This window comes from Alligator mississippiensis, chromosome 3 (genome assembly GCF_030867095.1).
Source record: "Alligator mississippiensis isolate rAllMis1 chromosome 3, rAllMis1, whole genome shotgun sequence".
NCBI classification, from domain to species: Eukaryota; Metazoa; Chordata; order Crocodylia; family Alligatoridae; genus Alligator; species Alligator mississippiensis.
This window is the reverse complement of record NC_081826.1, coordinates 283337673-283358820: the sequence shown is the minus strand read 5'-3', so window position 1 is coordinate 283358820 and position 21148 is coordinate 283337673. Positions and strand designations below refer to the sequence as shown.

Below are 21148 nucleotides of genomic sequence, written 5' to 3'. Positions count from 1 at the left end.
CCCTGCCTCTCGCCGTCACAGGGTCACCATGTCTCCTTCCGTGGTGTATTGCGGGGCGGTTATGAGGGCGCTGAGCTGCACCTCAGGGAAGACAAATGCAAAATGCCCACGACTACTGCCTTCCACACAAACCCCGCACGGGGTGGAGGGGGGCCCTGCGTGCGTCGGACTCTGCCTTTAACGCTGCCTTGCACCCAGGCCCCGTCCTGGGTCTGCCAGCGGGCTGCTCTCTGAGGGAAGCCCGGAGTTACCCCCGCCGCCGCGTTTTCCAGGCACGAGGGTTTGGAGAAGCGGAGCAGGGAGGAGCCGGCGGCGGCGGCGGCGAGGAGGCGGCGGTAGCGCTGCTCGGCCGCGGGGCGGCTCCCTCGGCTCGCGCCGCCCGGGCCCGGGCAGCCCCGCGGGGCGGGGCGGAGCGGTGCGCGGCGCAGGACGGGACCGGGCGGCTCCCCGCGCCCGCACAAAGCGGCGACAGCGCTGCCGCCGCCTCCTACCCCTCCCGCCCGCCCGCCAGTGTGACCGCCGCCGGAGCCGAGCCGAGCCGAGCCGGAGCAGGAGCGGGAGCAGCCTCCGCCGCACCACCAGCAGCAGCAGTAGCAGCAGCATCCGGCGGAGCGGTGCGGGGGAGCCGGCCCCATGGCGGCGGGCGCGCTGGAGCCGGTCTACGGGCTGTCGGAGGACGAGGTGAGCCGGCGGGGAGGCGCCTGCAGCCGCCTTTGTGCCGCGCGCGGGCGGGAGAGGAAGAGCCGGCGGCTCCCCCGGCCCCGCGCAGGGCTCGGCCTTGGCCGCGCGGGGCCGGATGCCGCCGGGAGCGGTGCGTGCGGTGCCCCCGTATCCCGCCCCCCGCGGGGCTGCGGCCTTTGGCCTCGCCAGCGCGCTGCAAGCAGGGCAGGGGCCGTCCGGAGCCGCCTGGCTGGAGGTGGGGAGTGCCGGGCGGCCGGCGGGCGAGCGGGGAGCCCCTTCCCCCGAGCTGCCTGCACAGCCCCGCCGCCGCCGCCGCCGCCGCACGTGTGCGCGCCCACACGGGAGCGGGGCTGCGGGTTGCGCTGGCATCTGGCAGCGGTGCCCGACGCCGCCCCGGTGCCGAGATGGCTTGTTTTGTCAGCCCTGCCTCGTGCGCCGGGGCGGCCGGGTCAGGGTGCTTGGTGCCACAGCGGTGCTGCCGCCGCTTTCATCTGTGCGGCCCCTGCGGCTGCTGCTGCGATGCCAGGGACGAACAGGCGGGCACCCTTCACCCTTCACCTCCGCCTTCACCGAGATAAGACATGGAGCAGGGGGTCGGTTCTCATAGCGGCCAAGATGCACGCACAAGCAAGGGGTGGGCTACACTACATATGTATTATAGTGTAATAATATTTACAGTGTAGCCCCCCGCTTGCTTGTACATGTATCTTGACTGCTATAAAAAGTGAACCCCCCTGCTCCATTTCTTATCACCATATATGCATATATGTGTGTGTGTGTGTATGCGTGTGTGTGCATGTATATTCTTCTCTCTCTATATATTAGTGTATATTCTCTCTTTCTCTCTCTAGATATAGATATGTTAGTGTAGCCCACTCCCTTGGGTGGGTGGGTGGGTGTGTGTGTGTGTGTGTGTGTACAACATCTTGATAACAGTTTCAGTGATGCCTGAGGCCGTCAGGGGATTGTCGTTCCAAAACTCCCACTTAAAAGCAAAGCCAAAAATAATTGCAGGTCTAAACGAGGTAGGTTAGAAGCATATGACAGGTCAGCTTTCTACTTCACAAGAGTTTGGGGTGGGTAAGCATCGTGACATAAGCAAATATTGAAGAGTACAAAGATGGCAGAACTGTTCAGTTCGTATTGAAACTGGCCATTGTTGCTCAGACGGAGTCTAATCCGGGGGACTATACGTTTTAATTGTAACCGGAGGGGAGGCTGCTCTTTGTGTAGGTGCTGCTGTGTTGAGGGTGAATTGATCTGTACACGTATAAAGCCGTGAACGTGATTCGATCAAAAATGTTTTGTGCATACCTGTATGTGGGGAGAAAAGGATCCATGAGAAGAACTGTTAGATGATTTTGATAAAGACAAAACTAGAGTCTGTGCAGTTCCTTTCTTCTCTTGTTTATTGTCGTAAGTCTTGATGTGAAAACAAGTCCGCTAGGCTGTATGCTAATCCTCAGGAACAATGATTTTTCAACTTGTTTTGTTGACCCCCCCTCTATTTCAACATCTCTATCGTCACCAGAGCAGTCCAGAGAACCACGATTCTTTTGTAGCCTGAACTGTAAAAGGCTCGGAGATTCCTGCATTGACACATGCCTGCTACTGTAATGCTGCATGGCATTTCTGAGCTGAGGAAACAACAATACTGTACCATGCAATACTTCACTCAAGTCATGGACGTTGCGTTCAGTCCTGTCTTGGAGGATACTAGCTAACACCTTGCTTCACAAAAGCCTGTGAAGAACCTTGTTGCATCCAGAGGAGGTGGCTGAAGACTGAAGTTTTAAATGTTGTACTTTTGTGGTTTTACCTCTGTCTTTCCTCCTATATATTAATGCTTGTGAAGGGACTTGGATTTTTGAGTTTTTTCTTTGTGTCCACTGAACAGATATGGTCCATCACAGTGTGACCTTTTCTTACCACTCGATTGTGTGCTGCCTTTCTGCCTTAGTTGGTTTCCACCCTGGGGTGAGAAGGTGGTAGTTGTTGTGGTAGTGCCTGGAGTTATCAATTGGGATTAGATACGGGTTGTGCTGCATGCTGTATGACGATGTAGTCCTTATCTTGAGAAATCCTTCCCATATGCCAGTCAAATAAATAAATAAAATGTGTACTGTCATCATTTTGTGTATACTCAGTCTCTGTCCCTTCTCCCAAGGTTGTGGCATTGCTACTGTGGCACATTTTTAATGGTGACTTTGGGAAGCGCACCTATCCATTAGGAACTGGGCTGAGATTGTCCTTTTAACTGTGATTTATTTGGGCTGAACAAAGATGGTGCTGCACCAAAAAGGTTACAGTCAAAGTATAAACCAAGAAATAACAAATGAATGCAGATGAGGGAACACAAAGAAACAGTGAAATGACGTTGGTCAGTATGATACAGGCTAATTGTTGTCAAGTCTTTGTAGGCTGGGTGGTGAAGGAGAAGCGTTGGCATTGAAGGAGGATAATAGCTTGTAGATGTTTATGGGAGGCTGCTCCCAAAGAGGAGTGCTGGAGTGGGAGAGAGCATCAAGGTACTTGTTTGTAGATACGATAAGTGTGTGAAGCAGCCTGGCATCATGGGCTAATCTAGTTGTATGTAAACAATTGGGCAGGCATCACCTGGGTCCTAACTTTCTGTTAGTATTGACCCAGTAATCTAGAAATGAATGGACCTGGGTCTTATTGCCAGAGCCATCCGTCTTTTGCAGACTTATTAGATTGCAACGATGGCTTTTTCCACCGCTACAACAACTTGAAATATGGTCTTCAGTTCTGTGCAGCGAAGGCTATTTCTGTTTTACACTTAATGTTTGTGTTTTGTTTAGATATTTTTAGTACTCCTAGTACTTGGTTATCGAAAAAAGTTCATAAAAAATTTAAGCGTGACGCACTTACTGGCTTCCCGTATACGTAGTAATAAATCATACAAATGGTTAAGCGCAGGCTTAATTTCTCTTCACATGGTGGTGCTGTGATGTTTAGTAGGAGTGCTTACGTGACAAAAATGAAGCATGTGCATGAGTGTTTGCAAGGCTTGTGTTCAAGGACATGAGTAGTTCAAATGCAGTTCAAACCTCCAGCAGATAGACATGCAAGCCTGTTAAACCAGTTTAAAGCTGCCTGGAACTGTTCAAAAGTGTGCCTGGGAAATCATGTACTGTTTTGAACCGTCTTACTGTGAACTGATTCAGTCTTATCAGTAGACCCCAAACGTTCCATGACATGGATCCGGTTAGTTCTCTAGGCATCCCACGCTGCATCCCTCTATCTTCTCACCCTTATCCTGGGACTGGCCGCTGTGGCATTCAGGCAGAATTCTGCTGTTCCCTTCCACCCCCCCCCCCCCCCCCCGTTTCCTTCCCCACCGTTTTGTTGGCATTTCTGTATCTTTGAGCTCCCTTGCACTGCTTGTTCAATAAAAACAATCTTTCCTAACTGGCAGCCGTGTCTTCACTGCCTTTTTGACTATGGCCCCTCATCATGCCTCCTCATTCCCACATGTCTGCTGTGATGCACACTAGGCCGGGGGCTCAGTCTCCCCACCTAATGCCAAAGCCACGGGACTTTACACAGTTGTGGAGGTTTCCAACTGGTGACATTTTGAAATGGTTCAGTTATTACATGGCTTTTATGTAAGTGCCTGTCACTTTCTATGGACATTTCCCACACGGAAGAGCATTCAGGTTTTTCAAGTAATTAAATAAATGCAAGTAGGAACATAGTAAATATGTACTAAAACGTTTTTGAAAGTCAGACTTCATTAAACCAGCAGAGTTTCTGCTTTGTGGCAATTGGCTGGCAATCAGTTTAAATATATGAGAGGGGTATTTATTTAACCTCCCCCCCCCCCCCCAAAAAAAAACCCCCCCAAATACTTAGAGAGCAGATTTTTTTTGACATAGTAAAATATTTGTATGCTACTAGAGGTATGTGTATATGCTGCTGAGAGCTCTTCTTCCACAAGAATCCACGGTTATACCTGCTAGTCTGAGGATAGTTGAAATGCTTACCTAGGCGTCCTACCTAAAGCGCGCGCGCGCGCTCTCTCTCTCTCTCTCACCCTGTGCTGCATGTAGCTAGATCAAGGGTGGGCAATTATTTTGGCTGGAGGGCTGCTTAGCAAATTTTGACAAGCTGTCGAGGGCTGCATGAGTAGCCCTGCCCCTTGACAGGTGCCCCACCCCCTGTTTGCCATCTTGGAACCAGAAGTCCCAGCCCCTAACCCCTGGCCTTTGCCACCTGAAATTCCTCCCCATGCCCCCAGAAGTACTCCTTTCAGCAAGGTGGTTTGCCATCTTGGAAACAGAAAAATACCAAATTATATTCCAAAAATCAAACATCTACTATAACATTCATTAATTTGATTTCAAAAAATATTTTTCTCCTGATTTTACATGCGTTTACGTAGTGTACATAGAGGTGATTGTGTAATAGCTTAAAATGAAGTCTTACTGTTGTATATTGTGGGTTTGTGGGGGACTGTGTGGGTGGGTGGTGGGGTTTATCGGGGTAGATGGGTATTGGGGGTGGGAGGGGTTGGTGTGGGAGGGTGTGGGTGTGTATGTGGGATGAGGGAGCATGTGGGTATGTGTGTGTGGATATGTGGGATGTGGGTGGGTATGGGGAAGGGTGGCTGGGGAGGGTTGTGGCATGTGTGGAGGGGGAGGGTGGCTGGTGTGTGTGAGGGGGTGGCTTGTGCATGGTGGTTTGTGTGTGTGTATGGCAGTGCAAGGAGGGGATGGGTGTGGTGTGCATGTGGGACTTGCCCTATGAATACCTTCCCCCCGCAGACACATGCCCTCCACTGCTTCCAGTGTTCCTGGCCCCGGGGTACTGGCACAGGCCCTGTTTCTGCCTGCCCATCCACTGCCACTTCCCTCTCTGGTCTGCCACTGCTGCCTTTCTCCTACCACTTTCCTACCTTACCTCCTGCTGCTGCTTCCCTGCCCTTGCCCGCTGCTCCAGCACCACAGAGTTCCTGGCTGCATGACCTGGACTGCAGAAGGCAGCAGGAGCCAGCTCAGCCTGGCCAGCACTGCTTGGGTCCAGTCCCAAGTTAATTATCTGCCCCTGCCTGCCTGTCAAACATGACAAGGCACCAGTGGTGGCAGGACACAGCAGCAAGGCACACCCAGCCCTACCCCACAACCAAGCTGCCAACCAGAAATCTCTGCCTAGCAGAGGCTTCTAGCCTGGCGACCCTAGGACTGTTCCTTGCCTCCCTCTGCCTGAGAGTGCAATGAAGCTAAGAAGGGGGCAGGAGAGAACCACCAGCCATCGGCCCTGTCTTTGGGGCTGGGCTGGCTCCTACTGCATCCCGCAGTCCCAGCAACGCAGCTGGAGCAGCCAGTGGGTAGGAAGAAGTGGCAGTGGTAGCCGGAAAAGTAGGGAAATAGTGGTGGCAGCAGCGATAGGCAGGAGGGGCAAGTGGCAGTGAGTGGGCGGATGGAAGCGCAGTGAGAGCTGGGCATGGTGTGGGGCCTGTGCTGGTGCCCCGGGCCAGTGGGACCCTATGATCCTGCTGCCCCATCCTGGGTCTCCATCATCATTGCCCAGCTGTTGCTGTGCTCCCACCCCCACGCCTACCGCTGCTGCACTGATACATGGGTCCGATATCAGATCCATACTGATGTAAAGAAAATTTGCTGTATCAGATATTGGCCTGACGGGGCTGATAATTTAGCTGATAAATGCCCATGCTGCGTGCAGCTGTAGTGCAGCATGGAACAGAGCCGGCAGCTTTGAGAGCTGCCTCTAGCTCATAAGTCAGAAGGGGAGGGAAGGGACATGGGGGACAGATCAAAGGTGAGGGAGGGAGGGGGAAATTGCAGGCACTGCCTAGAGATTTGGGGGCGTGGGACGGAGGCATGGCTCATGGGGGGGGGGGGGTGGCTTCTGCCATTGCTTGCACCCCAGGAAGGTGGGAGGCATGTGCCCCCTGGCTGGCAGGAGGGTTGGAGCTGGTGCTGCGTGGGGATCTCCTGGGCTCTTCTCAGCGGGGGCTGGGCTCAGAGCGGGCACTGGTGGCGCTGGGAGGGGCTGCAGCCACCCCAGTTTTCGCCACAGCTCTGCTGCCAATGTTGCGCCACCAGGCACAGCCTGGCTTCATGTCCTGTCACCACCCAGGCGCTGGGAAGAGCCGAGGCTGCGTTGGGTGGCTGGCGGCAGCAGCGGCTCTGGGAGCAGAGCTGTGGTGAAATTTGGGATGGCTACAGCCCCCTTTCAGTGCCCACTCTGCGCCCACCCCCACCATGAAGAGCAATACGCAGCGCCGGAAAAGCCTCGGAGCAGGTGCCGGCGGCACTGGGTGGATGCTACCTCCACCCCAAATTTTGCCACAGCGCTGCTTCCAGTGCCGCTGCCACTGTCAGCCACCCGCTGCCTGGCGGAGCCTCGGCTCTTCCCAGTGCATGGGTGGAGGTGGGACATGGAGCTGGGCTGCGCCTTGGTGCTAGGAGCAGAGTGGCAGCGAGTTTTGGAGTGGCTGCAGTCCCTCCCAGCAATGCCAGCACCTGCTCCAAGCCCAGCTCCTGCCAAGAAGAGCTCCGTGCAGCGCCAGCTTCAGCCCACCCTGCCCTGCGCAGATCTGCCAGGCACGCCCTGCTTCCCCCCACTCTCCTGGGGTGCAAGCAGCAGTGGGAGCTGCCCCTCCACTCTGCCGGACAGTGCCTGCCCCTGCCTCTTCCCTCCCCTTCCACCACAACAGACTTTACCTCCTGGAGGCAGCTGTATTGGATATCAGATTGGTATTGGCCGATATGCCTCCTTAAATATTGGCTATCGGTATCGGCCCCCAAAATCTCTGTCTGTGCACACCTAGTATAGACTCCCAATTTGTTCCGCTTTCATGGAAGTGGAAGCTGCTCCTGTGAAATAACAGGTGGAGAACGTTGCTACCTGTTTGTAGAAACGATACAGAGAAAGAGCAAAACCGCAAATGAGAGTCTAAGCGGGGAAACCGCGCTGTGGCCTTTATAAGGGTCCTTAATCTTCTGGGTCATATGCCTTCAGGTTTGTATGCCCTCAAATCATAGTAACAAATGGCTATCCAGCCATTTCATCTTTTTATAGTTAGTGCTAGTAGATTGCTATCTTGGTCCAGTTCTTTCACACTAAGGACAGGATTTATCCCTTTATTTCCATGCGTGCACCTCCCGTTCTACCAAAATTCGACTTTTGTTCCACAAGTGTAACAGAAAACAAAACTTGGCTCAAAGACTGTTTACCACGTTGCTGCACTCTTTGTAAAGAGCTGCCTGGAAGAAAGGGGTGTTATAGTTCCTTGTTCAAAAAATCTAGGGAGGAAAAGGATACACTGTATCACAATAGCTTTCACACATGGAAGAAAACTGTATTTTTCTGGCTGTGTTTTCCCACATGGCTTTAATGTTTCCTCTGTCTTTTGTGCTGTGCTTCCTCCGCCCTTTGCGTTCTTGCCTTCAGGTTGGAATTAACTTGCCTAGTTTTTAATTCCCTCCTTCATTTGTACAGTTGCTTACACCAGCTCTCTCTCGAGCTGCTCAGCAATGCCTTAAGAACTGTTGCACAGGATCTAGTGTAGGTGAAATTATTGTGCTGCCTCAGGACACATGTCTAAATATAATACAATGCAAGTCAAATTCTAGTTGCCCTGGTTCTCTGTCATTCCCTCCTTCGTTAAGTCTCACGAAGTGGACCTGGTCAAGCATGTGTGTGTAGGAAACGGGCAGTAGGCTGTTTTTCAAGGATTGTAGTAACCTCTGTGACTGCATTTTTTTAATAAGCCATGAACTAGCAATTAGAAATAAAAACAAATGCCTTTCAGATGTGATGGAGAATACCAGCTGACTTAGCCTGTATCTTGGAGTCCCTGGACCGTCAGATAAAAGAGTGCACTTTAAAAAGTCATGGTCAAATTTTACATGGCAATAAACTATGAGTTAAAATGCAGTGCAAACAATGGAAACAGCTCCAATAAAAGAAGGAAACTACGAGGTAAGTTGTTGGTGCGTGCGAGAACAAAGGTTGAATTTTACCTTGGAGGTTTACCTGATATCCGTAGTTCTCTTGCTCTGTAGCAACGTCTCGTGAAGTCACTTGGACCATTAGCAATCAAGGGAGCTGGACAGGTTTCAGTGTGCGTATGAAATGCAGTTGATAAGATTACATAAGATGAAACATTTCCAGCTGGTTTCATAACTGCGTTGAACACAATTCTGACCATCTCTGGCTCTCTTTAGATCCTGAGGAATACGAGGTCTCACTTCCAATGACCAATAATGAAATTGCAGTTTTGGATTAAATGTCTAATTTCATTTTCTTAATTATTAGTTTTTTATCTTCTTCCAGAGCTGAATTTCTTTACTTTCTTGATTCCATATCCTTTCACATATGTGCTGTCTCTCTTCTTTTTTTTTTTTTTTCCCCTCCCCTCTTCTTTCTCTCCTTCCTCAGGGTGGGGAGAGGAGGTTAAGTGGTAAGGTTTTATCCCTTGCATAGTAAATGAATCTGAACTGGTTCAAGTGGGAGCGTGTATGAAGTGTGAGTATGGATGTGTGTCATGTTACTTGGATTAGTTTTTAGCCTCTGAATCAAAACCAGACCCAAACTCCTCAGCATTTTGGCTATGGAGCTGAACACTTGAGTATGGGCCCATTCCTCACTTTCTTTTAAAGTTGCATATCTACTACCATGGATTTAGCAAGAGGTGTTTTCCTGGTAATAAAAAAAAAATATCTCTCTTAATCCATTCAGGGGTGAGAGAACCTCTTGACTTGTTGGAAGAGATGTTTTTGCCCTCAGTATTTTAAAATTTGGGTTATCACCTGTTTCCAGGTGCTTGCTTTTCATGCGACTGTTAGGTCTAGTTAGTTAGCTGAAGTTACTCTATTCAAGCTAACCCAGCTCTCCAGGTCTTTGGAGAGCAGAGTGACCGCCCTGAAGATCAGCAATAATTAGATTAGCAGCTAATGATGAATTATTGTAATGAGCTGCTGCACAGAATTACTAGTTTGAGCCGAGCAATGCTTGAGATAAAACACACTCTTGTCCTGGTGGGCCAACAGGGTGCAGTTGCTTTAAATTGGGAGGTGTGTGTGGACTTGAGTAGGTTTAGAGGCAAAAACGGTTGAGCTAACAGAGCAGTAAACGCAAGCCCTTACATGGCAGGTGAGGTACCATGACCACCAAGTTAAATGTAAATACCTCTTCTAAATTGAGCTAAGTGCACAGGCTGTCTGAGGGGCAGAGTTCAGTGCACTGAAGTCAAAAGTAGGCAGCAAAAAATCACAAAACCCAGTCAGGATCTTGTTAAAACTTAGTGAGATTTGTCATTATCATTTAATATGTAACTTATGGGAGCAGATGCTGTGTCATTTGCCAGAGCTCCATTTAAAGCCCTGACTGCGCGTACTGGCTGATGATCTGCCCAGTGGTGCTTGGAGGTGAATGGGAATGAGATGTTGGACAATAGGAAACGATGAGCTGCATGCACTGCATGCGTAAACTTCCTGCAAATCTGCTCTCAAAACTGGTTGCTTAGCTTCTCGTCCAAAAGCATCAGTGCTACTGTATGCATTTGCCAGCTCTTCTTTTTCTTAAGCTGCATGTTTACCTGTAATATTCATCAAGTGGGAAGTTGAAATGCCATTCTACCCAAAGAAAGCTGTTCTCAAAAGAACCTGGTTTATTTTTATTGCATTTGTTGTTATATATACTCTTGGGTTAAGAGGGAACATTTATTAGCTAGGAATCGCAAAAAATATGGTTAAAATGTTCTAGGCACACATGGGTGGAACAATTCTGTGTAGTGTTGTATGATTTGTCTAATGGCATACATGCATCTTTCACCGGAGAAAACACCTGAGAAAACCTCTACTTGTATGATTTCCAATCCCACTTTGCTTTTTTAACCAGAAAAACAGAATAGCATTTGCTGTCATAGTACCTTCCATTACTTCAGCCTGTTGGTCGACATAATCCATATGTCAGACAGAGTTCAGGTCTCATCAAGGGAGGGAGCAAAGGCATGTGATTATTGTAAGCTTTTACAAGATATTACCTGGAGAGCAGAGAGTAAGGCAGAAGTCATTTGACCTCAAGAGCTGTTTGCTTAACCAGAAGTATAGATAGGAAATAGGAAAAACTGTAGTGTGTCTGCATGCACATGCACATTTACACATGTGAAGCATGCACATCTGCACACAGGACAGTTAATTTTAGACCTTGTCTATGCACAGATTCCTCTTGTTTAATTAAAATCTGTTTTCAAATTGCTGAGTAAGTAGTAATGGAAAGGTGTTCCGCTGGCTTAACTAACTCCTATATTAAACGCAACCAGTTTTTATAGAGAAGCAAGCCTTTAGTTAACGTGAACTCTTTCCCTCCTTGAATTTTTGTCTCTGATTTTTGTCTGTATGGGCTGACTTTTCTTTTTCCTTTCTTGAAGTAGAAATGGAAACTTCTGATAATGCTACTGCTCCCAATTTTGTAACAGTGGTCAAAATGCATGTTAGGAGGTGACCATTGCCTTATCTTGGAGACTACCATTATCTGACGAGTTGGTTTTTTGTCAGCCTGGATTAAGAGAACTGCAGCAAAATGATGATTAGAACTTGCTTGCATATGGTGTATTTTTTTTTTTTTTAGCTGTGTTAAAAAGAGCAATGGGAAAGGTTTCATAGTTGGTAGGGTCCTCCCCTTCCTCCCAAAAGAACAACACAGCTTCAAATTTGAAGCAGACCCTCCACAAAATAAATCACTTTTCAGTAGGGATCGAGTATTTGGCCAGTGGAAAGACTTTTGGAAAGTTTTTGGCAAATGCAAAATGCAGAGGCGATGAGAAGAACGATGGTAGCTTCAATTATAGAAGAAGCTTCACAGAAATAACTAATGCTTTCATTCTTAGTCTTCATCCTTTCCTGTCACTGGAAATATTTTTAACATACTACTTTAAAGGCTAGTTTATTATTGTAGCTTCACAAATTTTCCCTCTCTCTATCTAGAGTTTTGGATAGTGAAATAGAGAATTGACATCCTGAATCAAGATTTTCTTCTGAATAGTAGTAGCACTGGATGTTTGCATATAATAAGCAAATGATGCTTTTGTGCATGGAAGGATGCAAATGATTACACATGCGTTTTTTTTCTTGCTGTGATTATAATAACAAAATTACTAGGTTGGAATCGTCTCAGTAGTACAGTAATTTTGGATTTTTTTCAAAGTCTTGCATTTTAATTTGTTTTTAATGAGTAATTGGTCTGTTCTTGGTGTCAGTAGCACTAGGAAGTAAAATGCTATCTTAATGTATATTGCAGCCCAAATAGCTGTGTGGCTTGATGCATTACAATGTGGGTTTTATTGTTGGACCAACCATTATCTTTTACTTCAGTGTCTTGTCCAGGCTGTTGCCTGGGGGCAAGGGTCTGCTCTGGTTGTCTCTTTGTTGGTTTTTCCTGTTGCTCTTAAGCTCCTTCTTCAAGCAGATCTTCTCTATCTTTTCCCTTTCTATTGCTTGGTCTGAAATTTATTTCAAGAATCATTTCATAGACTGGCCATTGGAGGGCACTGCACAATGAGAAAAATAATGGGAGCATTATTTTCATCTCTGCACAGCTGCTGCTTCCCTGGGAAGTAAATGTGGGCATTGAACCCCAAATATGGCATCTTCTGTAACTGCACATTGGATGCCTTCAACAGACATCCAGCAATATTGTGGGCCTGGCTCTTTAGGGATGTGTGTGTTTGATGGTTAACATGGGTGTTTTGCCTAGTTGCTGATGCAAGGCGAAAGAGTGGATTTACTTCATCTACCTGAAATTTTGGAAGCTACTTGGCTGAGACCTGAAGCTACATTTAAACCTGCTGATTGATTTACCATCCTCTTCTAATGTAGTTTAGTAAATTCTACTGATGCAGGATCCTGCAAGGTACAGACATAATTACTAGCCAACACTGTAAGAGGTGTACTTTTTTTGTTTGTTTGTTTTTGGTAAATAGACTTAAAATCTCCATTTCCCCTTCCTCCTCCCACTCAATCACAGTGTGTTTTGGATTACTGTTATGTTACATTATAACAATTGAGGTTTGTTATTAAACCATAGGTGCAAAAAGGGTGTGTATTTCTTTAACTCTTTAGCAGAAGCTATATCTGTTCACTACCCCTGAGTTTCATTTTGGCGATCTACAGAGCAAATCCTACTTATTTTCATAAGTTCCTTTATCATTTTTTCTTTTGCTTTCGTGCTTACTTCCTTTTTTAAATGTTTGTTTTTAATTGCTTTGAATATGAGGGTTTTACTGCAGAATTAAAACAAATGCACAAAGCAACCTTCTTCTGTTTTAAAAGAAACAAAGCTCATTTTGTCAACATTCTGGTATTTGCAAAGGACCTTTTTAAGAATGTGGATGGCAGGTTAAAAGACTTCTGGGGCTTGCACACCAGGAGAGAGGAATGCAGTTTTACTACTGGCAAGCTCCAGTCAATTTAGCAGTTGAGCAGCTGCCATTTCATTATTAAACCCTGCAGTAGGGGTTTACCTTCAGCTAGAATTAAGAAAGCTGTAGCTTTCAAAAATACTTCACCACTGTCATGCTGCTTTTGATATCCTAGGTTTCTCGATAATAACTGCTAAATTTTGAATTTTAAACGTTCACTCTGTCTCCAGCAAAAGTAAGAAAGGTATACAAATAGATTGTAATGTGCAAAGTAGCAGTCTACCAGCAAATTCTGCTTTTTTTTTTTTTTTTTAAGTATACAGTAAAGGCTGATTGTGCTTGAATCGTACATGGTGTGGTTGAAGGTTTTTAAACTGAGATAGAGATATAGAAATTCTCTCTGTGGCCTGGATTCAATTTTGAACGGTCAACAAAAGCAGCATGTGTAATTGCAGCTGTGTGTGTTGTTTTCTCCCTCTTATTTCTGCCTTAAATCTGGCAGAATGTGATTGTATATTGGAATGGGATCAGTATTCTTGTAGTCTTCAAAAACCGTACTGGGTTGTGAGAATGGAGGCAGGAGTGTGGAGGCACAGCACGTATGTAACTGCACACCCAAACAAAGGTGTTGCATCTAAATTTATACTTACCAATTTGGATTGGTGCAGCTCCTGACCTATGACTTTCATTGTGAAAGCAAATTGTCGTTTTACTGGTGTCATTCACACCATTACACCTTTTTTTTTTTTTTTTTAATTTAATACAGCCTACAAGCACAAAATACTTAGGTGCAATTATGTTGTGTTTTTCTTTCTTTTCTTTAACTTGGCAACTTCACTTTCAAATAGCTTTGGCTTTAGGCTGAAAGTAAACTAGGATATGTATCCTGTACTTTAATTGTTTTAAAAAACAAATGGGGTTGGTTTCAATTCTAGTATTCTTTTCAAGACTGTGGATGATCACTCTCCATATCCCTCGAGCTTTTAAGAGGGAGGGGAAAGAAATGAATTTTTAAAGCTGCAGTGCAAATTATTGCATTTGGTGCTCGATCCCTTTGGAGAACTCAGGGCCTGGCCCTTTCTAGGCTCCTTGTGAAGGTTGTCTTGGGGCTGGGAGTGAAATAAGGAAACACTTATTTCTTTGGAATAAAATGGATGGGAATGTAATCCTGGAAAGATGGGAAGTGGAAGGTATTTGGAGAGCCATTAGAGGGAAGATTTCCTGCTTCCTTTTCTCTGTCATGCAAGTGGGGTATCAGATCCAGAACCTTTTAGAGGGGGAAAACATATTTATCAAACTTTGGGTTTCGTTTTAGAGTTGTTGCAATACAGTGAGAATAGCCTAGCTTCTTTTAAAATGTTAAAGAAATTTCATTCTGAAGAAATGGAAGCATTTCTGGCTATCCATTACTACCAGTATTTAAATTATTTTGACCATCAACCCTGACCTACCTCATATTTGCAGTGTGTGAAAATAAAATTCTACTCCTTTTCTTCTGCTAAACTGAAATGGAGCTTGCTTATTTGTTTCCTCCTAAAACATGACACCCCCATCTTTGTTACTGCAGCTGATTTCAACATAAACTCTCCCCTCCCCATCCCTGGGACAGCTCAAATTTAGGCAGCTTTTTGGCCAAAATAATATGGCTGATATTCACTTCAATTTCCTTATCAAATCCTGCTTAGCTTGCTTGTTTCTCTTCTAGAGCTGAGCAAAAACGGAACTGAATGGAGGTGATCTCTCTGGTCCAGGTTGCATCCCTGACAGAAGTGACCATTTAAGTCAGAGGTGGAAGCTGTCAATTTGCTCAGTTGTAAACCAGAGGAATGCTTTTCTTCCTCCCCTTCCTCCTGGTTCACACACATTCCTGCCGCATGTGTCACAGATTCCTTGAGTTAAGGGCAGAAGAGACTATCCATTCGGATAGTCTATATATCTTTAACAACTAGGTTTTACCCAGACATATTGTTTAGTCTAAAACTTAAATCTCAAGCATTTCAATCCTCAGGAGATTAAATTGTTGTATGCCACAGGCTGAAAAAGACTAAGGTTCCACCAATGCTCTGCAGTGACAGGGTGAGAGATGTGAAGGTAAGTAGAAGGCAGGGTAGATTAGCAGTTTATAGACCAGGGGTGGGCAAAATATGGCCCAGGGGCCGGATCTAGCCCACCAGTGCATTTTGTCTGGTCTGCAGTAGGTCCCTCAGCTCCGCCCAGCCCAGGTGTGGAGGCAGCTCGGGCCACGGCACGTGCAAGCTGGTCCCATCACCCCGGGCGCGTGGAGGGGTTGGGGCAGTGTGGCAGCTGGACTCCACTTCCTGGCAGCTCTGCTGGCAGCAGCTTCTGACTGTTGCAGCTGCCAGACCTGGCCCTGCTACCCAGGCACCCCTGCCTGTCTGCCCTGCACCCACTGCTAGGTGTGGGACCCACGCAGGCAGGGCACTTGGCAGGGTGGCTGGGATGGGGCCACGGGAGCAGCGTCTGGGGCAAGATCTGGGGCAAAATGGGTGGGCAGGGCTGATGTGGTCAGGGTCATACTGATCAATAGATTTGAGGATAAGGAAAATTTCTCGTAGGTCAGATTGACAGGAATGCTGGGGGTAGGAGGGGGAGGGGTGCTTTCTTCTGCTTGCAACATGGCTTATCTTCACATCTAAGCATCTAAAGAAGTGAGTTTCAGCCCATGCAAGTTGTGCTACATGTTATCCATGGGCGCCTGGGTCCGCACTCCCACCCTCTTGCAACAGCCCACCAAAATTCCCTGTGTGGGGACGGGTGGGCGGGGAGCGGTGTTTGGAAGTGGGGTGTGCAGATGTGGTTTGGATCACAGGGCCGTGTTGTGGGGCAGTGACAGTGCGGGGTTGGGGCCAGGGCAGAACTGCAATCCGGTGCCCACACACCGCTGAGACTGGCGCAGGTTCCATGGGCAGGGAGTGGATCATGGCTCTGCCCCAGCCCCACACTGTCGCTGCCCCAAAATCCCAGACCTGACCCTGGACTCAACTCCTTCCTCCCCCCACCCTGGTTGTCCTGACCTATCTGCTTGGCTGTGCAGGTCCTGTCCATTTTCCATGGAGACGCTGGGATCACTGGGCAGTGACAGCGCGGGGCTGGGGTAGAGCCGTGACTGTGTTTCTGCTGGCAGACCCAGTGCCTGTCACGGGGGTAGCGGACCATGCCTCTGCCCCAGTCCTGCGGCTCTGCGATGGCCCCCAGCCCTGTGTTGTCACTGCCCAGCAATCCTGCGGTCTCCGTGGGTAGGGTGCACGCATGGGATGGGGTTGTGGGCAGGCGGGGGCTGTGTCTGGGGCCATGTCTGGGATCTTAGGGTGAGGACAGTGTGGGGCTGTGGCCCGGGTAGGACCCGTGATCCTCTCCCTGCATGCCCCTGCCCACGTGGAACCTATGCCCGTGGCAGGGCTGCGTGGGCAGCGGATTGCAGCATCTGAGATTTTCTGAATACCTCGCAGCACAGTCTGCCCTTTCCAGTGTCTCGCCTCTAACTGTGCCGAGTTTGTGATGCTTCTAAGGAGCCCTCCCTTGGTGAAATCCAGGAACACTACGGGAGCATATTTGCCTGTGTTGTCTAGACGTGTATTTCTATCACTACAAGACAGCAAGCTTGTTTGACAAGGCCAGCCTTCCACGAAACCATGCTGATTGCAATTAATTATATTCTATCCTAGCTAATTCTTTGATTAACCAATTCCATTATATTATCCAGGATTCAAGTTGAGGTAAGTGGGTGTGTAGTTTCCTGGGTCATCCCTTTATTGCTTTACAAGAGGGGTGTCAGTGTAATCCAGGCCCCTGGGCTGAATCCAAACTGGGGCTTCTCGTGGGCAGGGCTTAATGCAGGCATCATCCGCCAGCACGTGTCGCCAGTGGGGCTTTGCCTTGGTGCTCCTGACCTCGAATTCCTGGCTCCTCTAGGAGCCCTTTGGGCCAGGTGAAATGGTTCCCCGGGCTATAACTTTGGCACCCCCCACTTCTCACAATAATGGAGCTGAAGTTTTAAGAAAAAAAAATGTTTAACAGATGCTTTTAAAGTGCCTAGCCACAAAGATGAGTTGTAGATGACCTGGTAGGTTTTTTCACTGAGGGATAGAGGACATTCAATGGTGGAAGAAATTAATTATTTATTAAATTGTGGAAATACCTCAGGGAATTATGATATTAGAAATGGCCTGATTGCTGTAACTTCAAACTAATACGTACTTGATTTCATGTGTTACTTGGGTTGTGTGGGTGGGATGGGGGGAAGGAGGGACCTGATTGTTACACGCTGCAGAATTTGAACTCTAATTGATTAGGAAAACTTCAGGTCCCTACATAGCTGATCGTATCATGCAGTCAGCATTCTCAAACTGCACAATTCAGATAGCAAGTACTTTCTCAGAAGAATTTACAGTACTTAACCTTTTCTGTGTGCCCATTGATTTAATTGAACCATTGCCATGGAAAATGGCACTGTTGGGAGCTCTGGCTGAAATCCTGGCCCTAGTGAGGTCAGCTGAAGCTTTACCAGAGTACAAGCCTACTACAACTATCTAAGAGCAGTATGTGGTGCAGCCCGTTGGCAAAAAGTGTTTCTGAATTCTTCTGTGCCCAAGTGGGCAAAACTTAGCCTGCGTGTGGGATCCTTATTGTCCGCTTGTGTTGATTAGCCTTTTGACAAAGCAGATTTGGGTGCAAAGAAGGGTGCAAACGCCGTTCTTCAGGGACAGGGAGACCTGAAGGAAAGGTGTTTGTGCCCAAAAGCTTGCAAAGAACAATTTTTCCAACTGTTTAGTTGGTCTAATAAAAGATATCACATTTACCCAAGTAACCTTGTCTGCCTATGTCCTTAGACCAACATGACCACAACCAACAGCCCTGAAGCTTTTTTCCATGTATGCATTTTATATGTGGTGTTACTAGTGAGGAAACTTGCATAGATTAAGTTTTAATTACTATATTCAACAATCTGATTAGAGCAGTCTTTATTTATTGGATTGGTAAGCCACCCTTCCAAAAAAAGGCTCAGGGCAGATAGTTTTCCTCTGTGAGCTAGACAGTAGCAGCATAAAAATCTTACTTGAGCCAGCAGTTGCTGCTTTGGAGCCTACAAACTGACCTTTGAGATGACTTTTAGAATAAGAACTTTTACCAGACAAGTTCCAGAGCAGATTTTTTCCACTGTTACTGTGCCAACCCATGGATGTAGTTAATATGTTAATTGTTAATTAGGGCATATGCAGTCTGTTATTTTTATAGCCATTCAAATGTTATAACTGTCAAAACCTTCAGCCTGTTGGATTGTAGCTCATCAGTCCTTTGTTTCCAGGGATCTGTGGGCTATAAAAGCCTATTTGGGAGAATTGGGAGCATCAAGAAAGCTGTTCTGTTGTCTTTCATTTTGATTCCGGGGATTTGACTTTTCAGATTTAAGCAAGGGAGTTGCCTTAACTACTTAATTTGTGGTTGAGGGTATATGAATGCGTTGTTGGTGGTTTTAAACAACAACACTTGAAACAAGCCTCAGATCTGTGGGACAGCAGTTCCCCTGCTCAGCCCCAGGCTGTTTAGTGAACTTTGCCACTCTGGAATATTGAATGTTGTCTTAATGCTTCTTATTCAAAGATAATTGAGCAATCCTTCATAGTGTATTCATACCTGATGTTACTGTTACAAAGCTGTAATGCTAAAAAAGCAGAAGAGCAGCACACCCTGTTTTCTGCACAGCCACAAATACACTAAGGACAAGGACGGGCAGCCTAAACACCCTAGAGTAATTTTATGGAAGCTTTTGCAAGTACATTCCATGAGCACCTGTTGCCTGACTTGCTGCCTCTCTATCTCTAATCAGGAGAAGCTTTCACTAGTTATGGCAAAGTGATTACCCACAGTCACAAAAAGTACAATCATTATCAGTATTGGGAGGAGCAGAATTGCTCTTCACCCACTTTAAGAAATCTGGACTTTTCAAGCATTCTGGACACTTTTTCTGTCCATCTAAGGTTTAATGTTCATGAACCTGCTGCGATGAGTTGCCCTTTCTCTGTTTGTCCTGAGCGCTTGTATTACCATTGGCTTGTGCCTTTTTTATCAGTATGCCTTTTTCCTTGTCTCGGCTTAGGGGTAAGTGTTCCATCAATGAGCTTTTGCAAGGTATGGGAAGCCCAACTATTTAAAATGTCCAAGAATTTCTGGCAGGTTGGCCATTTTGATCATAAAGCTTCAAGAGATGTGCCAACCTGGAATACACACCATAACAGCAGCAGCATAGACTTTGCTGCTGCTGTCCAGGACTTGAGGTGACATTCATTTACAGGTTGAGGGCTATGACCTTTTTGTGATCTGGTCTGATGTTTCATTGCTGGGGCTCATTTCTACATCCTATCCCACTTCCTGTAACTGTCAGTGTCCTTTCTCATCCTTACCTAATCATTGCTTCTTGTCCCAAGTCTTGAATAACTGGGGATGTACAATCCTGGTCCAGACCAAATACAGCACAAAGTCTACTCAAGCAGTGGTAGGAGGCACAGCCATTACAACATGAACCACTGCAGACTCTTTGACCCTTCTACTTGGAATTGCCTTTGAGAAGTTTCAGAAGAGCTCTGCTCCTATGACTTCCATCTGGATAAAAGGACTATGAAATGATCTATGTAGTAGGGGACCCCAGTCCATTTCTAAAGCAAATGTATCCAGAGGGTTGTGCAACTGCAGTGATATGGTACTGTTAATACTAACATGGGGCAAAAATGCACCCAACTTGTACATGAAGCAGTATGCCATAGTATATGTAGTGTAGAAGACTAGAGGAATTTCTGCTAGAGTGTAATGCCCTTTCTGAAATAAAAATCACTATGTGGAATGTGCTTGATGTGGACTGTGCTGCTTCTGTGGTATTGCAGGAATTAAGTTTATTGTTATATTTTTTTCCTTTTTACAAGTCATATCTTTAGTAATGTATTCTGTCTTATGTCCTGCTCTCCACTAATCTAGTTTCTCATGAACTGCTTTTAATGTTTCAAACTTCCAATCAGATTCAGAGTGTCTTTTCTTTCCTTCCTGATCTTTATTAGCTCCTTATCTGTGATGGGTTATTGTCTAATGGTGTGTAACCCATCTGGATGTAAACAGATATCATACCGGGGAAAGGAGGAATTCTCTGTCATCCAGTAGGCTACAGAGCACTTGCTTCTAGCTAGTCACTGTTGTGATTTTTGGCTCTTTTTTTTAAGGTTTCAGCATTAGCTAAAAAGAAAGCCTCTGGTTATTAGCTACTGTACTTTGACTTATGGGGCCTGATTGTGGCATTGCTTATACTGTTGACTGATGCGTGTAATTCCATTGACCTCTGTGGAATAATTGCTCTAACTATAATTTTGAGTATAAGTATGAGCACAATTGGGCTGCTGGAGAAATATGAAAAACATCAAACTTGGTCTGGCCTATTCATATTAATGTTTGTGTGGGGAGGTAGACTTTTGGGGACGTGTGTTGGAATGACTTATGTAAAGGCACAAATGCATTATACATAATGAGCCCTAAATCCAACTGGACCACTTGTTTCTGCCACACATACTGTCTATTGTAATCAATAGAAAATCACTCGTTGGGGATCCACAAAGTGAAAAGTATGCTTAGATTTAGTTGGCTAACTGCTTAAGCAGCATCCTTTCAAAACTCAGGGTTAGGTGGCAGATCTGGCTGGAGGTTTTCTTTGACAAAATATTTTTGCTCGTTTGTCCAAAACAAAATGATTTGGAGCAGGGGCTTGACCCTTGGATTCCTGCTTCTCGTGTGAGCTGTGTAACCATCAAGCTAGTGGCTGTTCAGGGGGTGGGCTTCTCTGTCTCTTCTGGAGCTATTCCACTCTGCTTTTGGGAACAAAGAGATTTCACGATCCATAGGAATGTAGGAGTGGTAGCGACATCCTGGGTCATGAGGTCCAGTCCCTTGCTATTTCAGGCAGCCACTTCATATCATCCCTTATTCTGTACCTCTAAATATCAAGCACAACTTGTTTGGTATATAGCAGCATTTATATTCTCAATGTGAATTCAT

At 46.6% G+C, this 21148-nt stretch overlaps 1 protein-coding gene across 2 annotated transcripts in view; it reads left to right on the top strand.

Annotated features, from left to right (window-relative positions):
• Positions 1–495: 495 nt before the first annotated feature.
• The window catches only part of NEDD4L (NEDD4 like E3 ubiquitin protein ligase), a 352508-nt gene continuing 331855 nt past the window's right edge, over positions 496–21148 (top strand). For both annotated transcript variants that reach the window (XM_059725264.1, XM_059725263.1), the window contains exon 1: positions 496–681. In XM_059725264.1, the coding sequence (XP_059581247.1) occupies positions 634–681 (48 nt within the window). In that variant the 5' untranslated portion in view covers positions 496–633. The remainder of the gene's footprint in view (positions 682–21148) is intronic.